We start from the raw sequence: 10,489 nt of genomic DNA, 5'->3' as shown, positions 1-10,489 counted from the left end.
GGACAGTAGTTCTCGAGTTAGATAATTAGTCACAATTAATTAACTCTCATTACGAAAAAAAAATATTATCCGCTTCTTTACAGTACTGCAAACATTCCGCACTAGGTTTTCTTCCAGTAACACCATTACTCTCTTTTTAAATCTTGGTGCATGATAGCTGGGACACCCTGTACTCGTCGGTGGCAAGGGTGACAGCCTGCGCGGAACACCGTTTCCGCATAGCGCACGTTACGTTCATATAACACACGATACATCCCCCTCCGTTTGAAAGGAGACAACACTGAAAGGTAAACTAACAAAAGAGAATGCACTTTGCGTAGATTACGTGGCTAGTTCACCTGTACGACAGTCCCGACCTTGTTAACACAGGTTACACATATGCTCCATTGCACTTGCACAAAGTTTCTGTTGTAAGTCTGATGGCGAGGGGGTCTCCGTTGCCGTAGCGACCTCCTGAAAGCCGGAACAGGTGACGATAGGTGAGAGCTCTGGACACAGTAGGCGTTGCGCCCCTTGGCACTGGTAATGCTTGCGGTCAAGTACCTTCGTCGTCGCATTCGACCAGCTCTGGAGGATCTCTGTGAAAAGCTCCTTGAGTGGGTAACGTGTGTTGCCGGTTACGTCGCAGCAGCATACCTCACTCTGAACACGTTGTAGGACCGTGGTTGATCCAACGGCTGTGTGACCTATCCTTCAGTAGTACACGTCCCGTTCTTCACTCGTACAACGTCTGTTTCCCTTATAGGAGCCAATGGGCGCTTGTTGGTCCCCGTTTGACGGTACTTGAAGGCCGGGGTTCCGGACTTTCCTTGGATGCACGGCAACTTCGAGCGCAGGATCCGACCCGGGAGCAGCTCCGCGGGCGATCGGTCGTCGTCTTCCAGCGGTGTAGTCATGTACGCAAGAAGCCCCAGCCAAACATCTTGTTTAGCTTCCCTGCTTTTCTTTAAGATTGGCTTCACTATCTGGACCCCTTTTTTCCGCAAACCCGTTGGACTGTGGGAATCCTGGACTGGAGATAACATGCCAGAACTCGTATGCTCGCGCAAATACAGCACATGCCTTGCTTGCAAATTGTGAGACATTGTCTATACACACCTCCATTGGGATACCATAACTGGCAAAGATAGCACTGATTGATTCAATCACCGCTCCCGCATACGTTTCTGTGAGCAACTTCGGGGAAGTGTGAATACGCATCGTAGGCACCGAGGTACGATTTTCCGCCGTGGTGAAATAGCTCTATACGAACCCTACACCAGGGTTGGTCTGGCACAGGACGCATATGCAGAGGCTCTTTCGGCTGGCAGTGCGCATACTTTTTGCAAACTGCCCAGGTCTGAACAAATTTATCGATATCAGAATTCATTCCGGGCCAAAACACTGACCGCTGCGCTCCTAATTTGCTCTTATTCAAGCCAGCGTGTCCTTGCTGGATCTTTTCTAAGATTTCCTTCCACATGCTTGCTAGTATTAAAATCTTGCAGGCTTTGAGAAGGACGCCTTTGACTTCAGATAGCTCACCAGCAAATGACTTGAGCTGTCCTGCGACAGGCAGGCCGGCAACAATGCTGTTTCGAAAAGAACTTAGATACGGGTCCTTTGGTGGTCTCCGCCACAAGCAGGTTCCATGTTTCGTCACTGACAAATGGCGACACTAAACTTACAGCGTGCACGTCTGCATCGTCACTCGTGATGTCAGCCCCGTCATCTTTGATTGAAGCCCGTGATAACATGTATAGCGAGCACCAGCTGCTTCCCTGGAACGAAGCATAAGTCGATGTCGTAACGCAGTAACCGCAGGAACAACCGCTGCAGGCTAAGCGGCATATCGCCGATTGCCTTTGTAGATGGCAATTAATGGGCGATGATCAGTTTCTACTATTACCTTGCGTCCGTGTACCAGTTGGTCAATCGTTCATAGCCGTAGAGAATGGCCATTGTCGCTTTTTCTATTTGAGAATACCGCAGCTCTGGAGCCGATAGTACCTTCGACGCATATGCCGCGGGTTTCCAGTGGCTGCCTTGACGTTGCAGAAGCGCGGCGTCCATTCCATTTTTGACGCATCGCAGGACACTTTAGTTCCTTTTTTGGAATCGAATATTGCCAGCAATGGGTGTTTGCTCAAAGTATCGCACAGTTGTTTCCCCTCGTTCGTGTGGTTTTCTGACCATTCAAAAACTGCGTCATGCTTGATCAAGCCTCTGAGCAGTGGTTTTCTGAGGTCAGCGACGGCACGAACTTGGCAAAATAATTTACGCTATCCAGCATTCGTTGAACTGCCAGTTTGTCGGCGGGCGGCGGCATTGCTATCATACGCCTTTTAGAGAAGGGCGGGGCCTGATCCCTTCAGCACCGATAACGTCGCCCAGAAATGCGATCTGCTCGACGCAGTTTGTGCACTTTGCTGGATTGAAAGTTACGCCCGCCCGTTCTGCAGCCTGTAGTGCACGAAAATGTGAACGAGAACGTGCAAAATTAAAAAAGTATTGTTCGTAGAGTTCATAGAATGAATGGCACGCTATTGGTATATTTCGAAATCCACTTTTCCCAACTTTGTTTTTGTAACTAAGCCACGCGTCATTTTGGCTTGCATGGAAATAAATCGCGCTATTTGTGCGTTCAGGTTCATATTTCCGTCTTCGCGTTTCATTTGACGCCGATAGTCCCCCAGATTAGTATGTCGTCAGCATACAGGGTGATCAAAGTTAAGTCGACAGGTTTTTCTAAAAATAGGCTCTTATATTTACGCGAAGACCACCTCTACAGTGTGGTTATGCGCCCAGGGGGACAAATAATTAGGAGGTAATTATTGATGTAGGTGGCTTAATTGACTAATGTTGATTAATTAACTTTTTAGTGGATGCAGTAACCAGGCATGTTTGTTTTGGAGGGTTAGACGCAATCGTGTTTCTACGCAGTTTGAATTGGCAGAATTCTTCTAGCGCATCCATAGTCCGAGATATCAAATGCCGAAGTTTAATTACCGTTCGCATGATTACCCATGCTAGAAGTCAACGCTTGGCGCATAGCTCCTCCCTTTTGTTCTGTGGTTTCATAGCGGTTCCGAGTACTGCAGAATTGCGATAACGCCAGGGAAGAATGAATGGGTGCCAGTTATCACTTTTTACTGTGCGTCCACCCCTTTGTCGGACTAAACACCGTACACAGCAGACACGTCACAGAAGGGAGGAACTTTGCGCCGGTGTAGACTGTCTTGCATGCGTAATCATGCGAACGGCAATTACCCTACTGAAAAAAATCAAACGATATATGAACGATAACTCGTATACGAGATTATGGGATCGTAAGGTGAATGATATCATAGGCTTCAACGATATCATTGAGATATCGTAAAAGCTCATCGTAGTAGCTCATCGTATACGTTGGATCATACAAGTCGGATCGTTGCAAGCGATGTCGTTCGAGTTTATCGTACAGATTTCGGTGGGGTGAGCGACAATATGTATTCGATGTGTGCGTGTCATACAAGCGTTAAATGCGCAGGTGTTGATATTGTGCTGTGAATGTGCTTAGATCCTTGCACAGTAGAATACGCAACAGAATACTTGGAAGCTGCTGCCTTTTCCCTTTTATTTCATGTCCCGCAGCAGGTTGGCCACATATCCGTTAAATGCTTTCAGCCGCTTCTCCGTGGTAGCTTCACTGTTCCGGTGTTTCATGAAGTAACCATGGGCACCTGCACAAAATGGAAAAAGAGAGGGAGCAGAGAACATGTGTTTAGAGGGTGCACGTGAACCTTTTGGTGTCTCACCCATTAATCAAGCGATATTACATACATGCTCAGTTAGTTGTACCACCTGTGAAGACTTTCCATGGTCAAATGAGGCTACTCTTCACAACTGCAGAAGCTGTGCTAACACACAATGCTATGACCACCAAACATCGTTGGCCCACACTTAAATGCAAGATTCGTCACATTTGGAGATGTGTCCTTTATTATTGTGCTAGCACAGTGGAGAAAGGTGTGGGGAGGGGCACCTAAAAAAAGCCATGTTTCCCTTAATCTTCATGAGCTTGAGCTCACAGCATGGCTGCAGGCTGATGCTAAGGTACGAGGCGCAAGCCTATACCAGCACATCTTTTATTGAGCACGGACCACCACTTGGACATGGCACTTGCCTCACGAGTTTATGTGGATGCTATGTTGTGAGAACAGTGCATTCACAATATTGTTTATTTTTCCCCTATCCCTGATCTTTAATAATGTGCAAGAATTCGCAACTACAATATAACAATTGAATCAAATAATGCAATATTTCATTTCAACTCAAACCGAATAAGACCTAGTGAAATGTAACAACAATAAACGATGAGGGACACAGAAGAAAATTCACAAGACGGGCGCTTCTCTGTCCCTCGTTGTTTATTGCGCTGTTACATTTCATCATGAATTTGTACCAACTCGCCCAAATTTCCATTTTGTTCGAATAAAACCATTTGAAAATTACGAACGAGTTCTCTCCACTTGGGCTTTCCTGCACTGCTTGAGTGACAAACAGTGAAACGGTGATGGAGCATTTCATAACCACCTCTCATCTCCTTAGTATTATTGGGCCAGCTCTGCCCCTTTGGCCATAACGCAATTCACAAAAACCGCAACAGTGAAATAATGGGAGGCAAAACCAACATGTATCAGAGGCAAGGGCCCGATATATGAGCCTAATGTTTGCAGCGACTTCTCGCTGGATTAAGTTGAGTGAGTATTTGATGACACTAGATGGTGGCTGAAACAAACCATTGCAGTCTCGAAGACATCAAATAACTTTGCATTTAAAATTAGAAGCTATTGCTGGGAATTCGTCACAGCTCCCAAAAATAAAGGAATTGCATCGCATATGACCCTCCTTCTCATGAAAATTCGGATCGTGTTAAAGCTTACAATCTATAGCTAAATGTATTGTTCTTCTAGGACACCTGCTTCAAGTGTTCGTGGCAAGAGCCGAAGGACTGTATGGAGAATGTTTTATGACCTTTAACGTGCACCAGTTGTTGCATCTCGGAAAGTGTGTGGAAAATTTAGGACCGTTATCGGCTTTCTCCGTCTTTCCCTTTGAGACGGGAAATAGAAGAATTACAAAAATGGTGAAGGCAACAAAAGGAGCTCCTTATCAAATTGTGGAAAGAGTTGTTCATCAGGAGCTAGAGGTTATGCTTCATTCATCACCTCTAGCCTCAAATGTACAGTTCTTCTGTGAGCAACAATTACGCAATGCTCTTACCACGAAGAAACACACAACGCAAATGGGTAAGTGCAAACAAACAACTATTTATTCTTTGGAACGCCTCCAACAGCTTTACAGAAAAGAGAAGAAACAAACACTAAAAAAATAGGGCGGGGGGGGGGGGGGGGGGGGGAGGAGGAGGAGGAAATTTAAGGCCAGAAATGAGACGACGAAATACAGAAATTTTGACTCTGAACTATTCAAGTTGAATGCGCAGAAGCCTAATCATCAGAACCTTCTGCGCACACCCGGATTTACAGGGGCCAAGGTGCATCTTATAAAAGGACAGTTTTGCAACAACCTTAAGACTATGACGCGTGCTCACGTATTCTCCCAATGTGCCTGATCCCATGAAACTGGACTTCACAATTTTCCTTTTCTGCAGCTTGGGTGATCTGAACAAAACCTTGGTCTGCTCAAATAAAGCCTTCTATCCACACACTTTGCAGTGTGCGGCCAAGTTTCCAGGCCCGCTCGTCCGCTCACCTGTGTAGCGGGTGCTCCCTGAGCCTGGTGTTTAAGCACCTGCCTGGGTGTCCAATACAGCTTTTTTTGCAGTTCAAGGGGATGCGGTAGACAGTGCCAACTGAGCATTCAACAAATTTTGTTTTCTGCTTTGTGTCACACACTGATATTTTCGCGCTGTGTTTCCATCCTGATTAACCCTCTTACAAAGCCCTTTAATTTGATGGGGGCCGAGAAAACGACTCCAGCTTCTCGCTACGCTTTTAGCTTCTTTAACTTGTGTTAAAGGACTTTTTTTAGGGCTTGGAGGAAACAGCCTGCAGCAATGCTTCTCTTTGCTAGCTTTGGATGTCCAGAGTCAAAGGGAAGCGTAGGTACCCCCCCTTCCCTCCCCCCCCCCTTTGGTAAGACCCGCACGTGTTGGATGCTCCAACATGGATTTGAATGTCTAAATACCGCAGCCTACCGCTGTCAGGTGTCTCATGTTTGAACTGTAACCCCTCAAATGCAGTGTGAAAGTGCTCAAGTATGGCAAAAAGCTAGTAAAGAGAAGCATTGCTGCAGGCTGTTTCCTTCAAGCCCTAAAAAAAGTCCTGTAACTGTAACAGTGGGCACGCTTAAGGTCTAGTGGGTTTCCCACGCAAGTTCTTGTGTCCACTGCCTAGAAGTGCTGAAGGGGGTAAAGCCAAGCAAGGGCCCAAAGAACAGCAGAGAAAGAAAGTTAGCCTGTACATACACAAGATAAAGAAGCTAAAAGCAAAGCGAGAAGCTGGAGTCGTTTTCTTAGCCCCCATCAAATTAAAGGGCTTTGTAAGAGGGCTAATCAGGATGGAAACACAGCGCGAAAATATCAGTGTGTGACACAAAGCAGAAAACAAAATTTGTTGAATGCTCAGTTGGCACTGTCTACCGCATCCCCTTGAACTGCAAAAGAAGCTGTATTGGACACCCAGGCAGGTGCGTAAACACCAGGCTCAGGGAGCACCCGCTACACAGGTGAGCGGACGAGCGGGCCTGGAAACTTGGCCGCACACTGCAAAGTGTGTGGATAGAAGGTTTTATTTGAGCAGACCAAGGTTTTGTTCAGATCACCCAAGCTGCAGAAAAGGAAAATTGTGAAGTTCAGTTTCATGGGATCAGGCATATTCGGAGAATACGTGAGCACGCGTCATAGTCTTAAGGTTGTTGCAAAACTGTCCTTTTAATAGATGCACCTTGGCCCCTGTAAATCCGGGTGTGCGCAGAAGGTTCTGATGATTAGGCTTCTGCGCATTCCACTTGAATAGTTCAGAGTCAAAATTTCTGTATTTCGTCGTCTCATTTCTGGCCTTAAATCTCCACCCCCCCCCCCCCCTCCTCGTTCTTTATTTAGTGTTTGTTTCTTCTCTTTTCTGTAAAGCTGTTGGAGGCGTTCCAAAGAACAAATAGTTGCTTGTTTGCACTTACCCATTTGCGTTGTGTGTTTCTTTGTCTCCATCCTTGTATCGTAAGCCTAAGCAGCGCATTTATCTAACCCAAGCGTGATATGAACTAGCCCAGAGAAGTGCTTTAATCAGTTTGACAGCATTGATGGTGGTTGTCGAAAGAGATTGTGTGATAAACTGCAACATCGTCTGCGAAGAGATGTGCACGGGAAGATATGCAACATGGAAGATGATAAAAATAGATTTAAAACGTAGAGGACCAAGCACACTGCCTTGGACGACACCAAAATTAATGGGGGCAAAAGAAGTACAGTTATTAGCAGACGTTAAATTAAAGGGGCATTAAATAGGCTTCCGAAGGCAGTTGTTTCAAATACAAAATTGCTAGACAACATGTTCACGACAACGTATACCAAATATAACACCTCTGCGTAAAGCGAATGTAGCACAAAAGTGCAAGAAAGGTCTTCGCTTCTTTCCTTGTTTACCTGTCAATCCTTGTCGCCATTCTCACACACTCTGACGTAACTTTGCGACTCTGACGCAGCCTTCATGGCAAAGCTGGTGCTGAACACTACAGCGTTGCTTTTGGTGGCTTTCCTAAAATCTGCACTTAATCAGCGTTCCCAGCTATGGGGGAAATGCGAGTGCATGTTTCGGCGGTTCCGCCGAACGGCACTACAGCGCAGCTATCTTTGGAGGAACAAATGTCGATCGTCGCCATCCGTTACACGAGCTTAGCTGAGTTTGTGGATATAATTCATTGTTTGCAAAGTATGAATAACACCGAAAAACACGGAGAGTCTCTGCAGGTGGAATCGCCGCTACAAGCGTGACCGCGGCAAGCCTCTGCCTGCACGGTCGACAAGGACCTCGATGTGCAGTGTATACGCGATATGGCATGAACCGCAGCAGTTAAAACTTGTCACTGCCCGCCAGAGGGGGACTATTGCTGGAAATCAGTTTACAAATGCATGAAAGCAGGAAATAGTGCACTGAAAGATTGCGCTGGTAATCGTCATCAGCTCAGCTTCGTAAAGTGGTGACTGAATAACTGCGACGATGCTAAGCCTTTTCTGCGCAAGCTAGAGGGACCTGCTCGCTGCAACAGCGCCACCTGCAAGAAATGCCAGCTAACCGCCAATCGTAGGTGGAAATTTACAGTCACAAGCGAACATGTTGTGTTTGGGACCCCCCTATCTGGCCGTCAAACACTCATTTCCGCCATATAGAAACATTTTAAAAGGATTGCGTGGCTTGATTCCATGCGAATTAACCCTTTAAACAAAGTTCGATTTCTCTTCCTGCACCTCCAGATTCTCTTAAATATCCCCACTAAGCAATAACATGCTTAAAATGCACAGCACTGCTTAACAAAAATGTTTCCAGTAACCAGAGGCTACAACACTGCTAACAGGTATACTTCATGACAATGGAAGTTTGCACAACGTGCAATAACTAACCTGCAAGTACATAATCGGTGGGTACGCTGAATGGCAGTAGTGCCTGGGGCCGAGGAAATGACGTGCGTTTGAAGGGGTGTGCCGAGTGACTTGGTGCCAGGTGACAGACGAAGGAATGGCTTTTCCTGGTGGCGAAGCATATGGAGCACCAAGGGAAGGCCGACCGCAGCTTAGGTCCAGCAGGTGGAGTGTTGGTTGGCCAGGGGAGGCCCTGGCGAAGCCTTTGGAACTGGACTGACAGGCAGCCGACCCAGGACAGCCAGAAGCAGCACCTGAAGGTACACGAGCTGTGAGTGCACAGACAGTAGTTGAAATGCAAGAGAAGGCCACGCAAAGATCAAATGCTTACACCAAGCGGATTTGTAATCGCTTAAGGACATTAACCTTCAAGGCAATAATAAGAACATTCCAGCAACATCCAAAGTGAAATTTAGGTCACACTAAGGATGTGTTTATTAGACACGCTAGTAATGCGATTGGGGTATTCATGATATATCCAAAGCTTACCGCTACGCTAATTTGCATTGAACGCATGCTAGCAGCTTATCTGGGTCCATAGCTTTCAATAGGGACTAGTGTGTGCTTGTTGAGGATCCTCTATTGCATTGCCTAGCTTGTCTTTGCAAGTTCGATTCTCCAATATAAATCGAGTAGAGTGCGAGCCTACAGTTTCCTTGTTAGTCTCTGTATGGCCTGCAATTTCGGGATATTAGGAAGTTGACAACTCGCTTAACTTTCATCACTAATTTACAACAATGCAGATGCCTCTAATATGGAGCCCCACAGTTCCCGCGAGCTGCTCCTACGGAATCAAGTGCCCGCTTTTTCGCATGTACTTCCAGGGCACCTCCTGTCCACGTTACTTCATCGTATACCGCAGGCATTCACGAGTGTGTACTGATCACAGCGTTGTGCCGCTCACGCGAAATTTCGACGGGATCTGCAGTCGCGAACGCAGATTTTGGTAGACACATAACGCAAAAACGCATAGGTGTTAAAGAACCTCGCGTTATGTCAAATAATTAGCAGCCCTCTACTATAGCACGAGCGCCGTAGTTAAGGTCTAGCTTACGCGTAATTTGATGCTGACTGCCGCAGAAACCGTGGACAGGTAAATCCAGGTCGCCCAGCAAGTACGCAAGTCCCCCTAGGATTTCAGAGAAAATGAGATGGGGGTTTAGTGAACCGCTGACCCATAAACACCAGAAACCGTTCCAAACAAGTACAGATTTATAAAACATGCCTACTTACCCTAGCAGAAACGATGTTTCCAACGTAAAATCCTTCTTCACTGTTGTCTTCACTTTGCGAACACCAATACACTTTGTTCGGAAGAAATGCCATCCACTTTTGACGCGCAGTCTTTTGAGGCGGGCGGCGATGATCGTTCTTCCAGTGCCCGTGTTTTCAACACATGCGTAGATTGGAAGGACTGACATCGCGTAATAAAACTTCTATAAGTATGATTTCAAATGGAAATCTGCAGATAAAACTGAAGAAATGCCCGCCAGCAACTCGAAGCACAGCATAGCACAGCACAAACGCGGAATTCTCACAAACGCACACCACGCACACACAATGTGAGACATAGTTGCCAGGCTGCAATAGCAGCACCTCTACGTTTGACGAAAGTCGTGACGAAAGCAGCACCTCTACGTTTGACGATACTCTTTCCCTTTCTGAAAGCTATAACAAGTTTATATCTTCGAATTGAGGTTTTCATACGCAGAAGTACATAGTAATGAAAGACCCTGACATATTTACACTGATGATGTTAAAGTAGTTTCGATAGTTTTGACGGCCTTTATTCCGGTTAATTCTCGGCGGTTTCTTTTCCTTTTTTAGAGAAAGAGACGGAACAAATCGCCAACGTTGACGTGATTGGAAGTA

At 46.2% G+C, this 10,489-nt stretch overlaps 1 protein-coding gene across 1 annotated transcript; it reads right to left on the bottom strand.

Annotated features, from left to right (window-relative positions):
- Nucleotides 1–3,570: 3,570 nt before the first annotated feature.
- LOC144165601 (uncharacterized) lies at nucleotides 3,571–10,101 on the bottom strand. The gene is made up of 3 exons (XM_077695470.1): nucleotides 9,851–10,101; nucleotides 8,600–8,871; nucleotides 3,571–3,701 (listed from the first exon to the last, which is right to left on the bottom strand). The coding sequence occupies exons 1-3, from the start codon at nucleotides 10,036–10,038 to the stop codon at nucleotides 3,595–3,597; spliced, it is 567 nt and encodes a 188-aa protein (XP_077551596.1). The 5' UTR covers nucleotides 10,039–10,101; the 3' UTR covers nucleotides 3,571–3,594.
- Between the last annotated feature and the right edge of the window lie 388 nt (nucleotides 10,102–10,489).

The sequence above is a fragment of the Haemaphysalis longicornis genome, unplaced genomic scaffold, assembly GCF_048455015.1.
Source record: "Haemaphysalis longicornis isolate Haplotype H1 unplaced genomic scaffold, Haemaphysalis longicornis Haplotype H1 scaffold_1, whole genome shotgun sequence".
Lineage (NCBI taxonomy): Eukaryota > Metazoa > Arthropoda > Arachnida > Ixodida > Ixodidae > Haemaphysalis > Haemaphysalis longicornis.
This window is presented reverse-complemented; position numbering and strand designations above follow the sequence as displayed.

Excerpts from the sequence above, each read along its gene's own strand:
- LOC144165601 (XM_077695470.1), bottom strand. The coding sequence starts at position 10,038 with ATGTCAGTCCTTCCAATCTACGCATGTGTTGAAAACACGGGCACTGGA. Across the intron at positions 8,872-9,850 it reads GAAACATCGTTTCTGCTAGG|GTGCTGCTTCTGGCTGTCCT; the intron begins GTAAGTAGGCAT and ends GTGTACCTTCAG. Across the intron at positions 3,702-8,599 it reads CACCGATTATGTACTTGCAG|GTGCCCATGGTTACTTCATG; the intron begins GTTAGTTATTGC and ends CATTTTGTGCAG.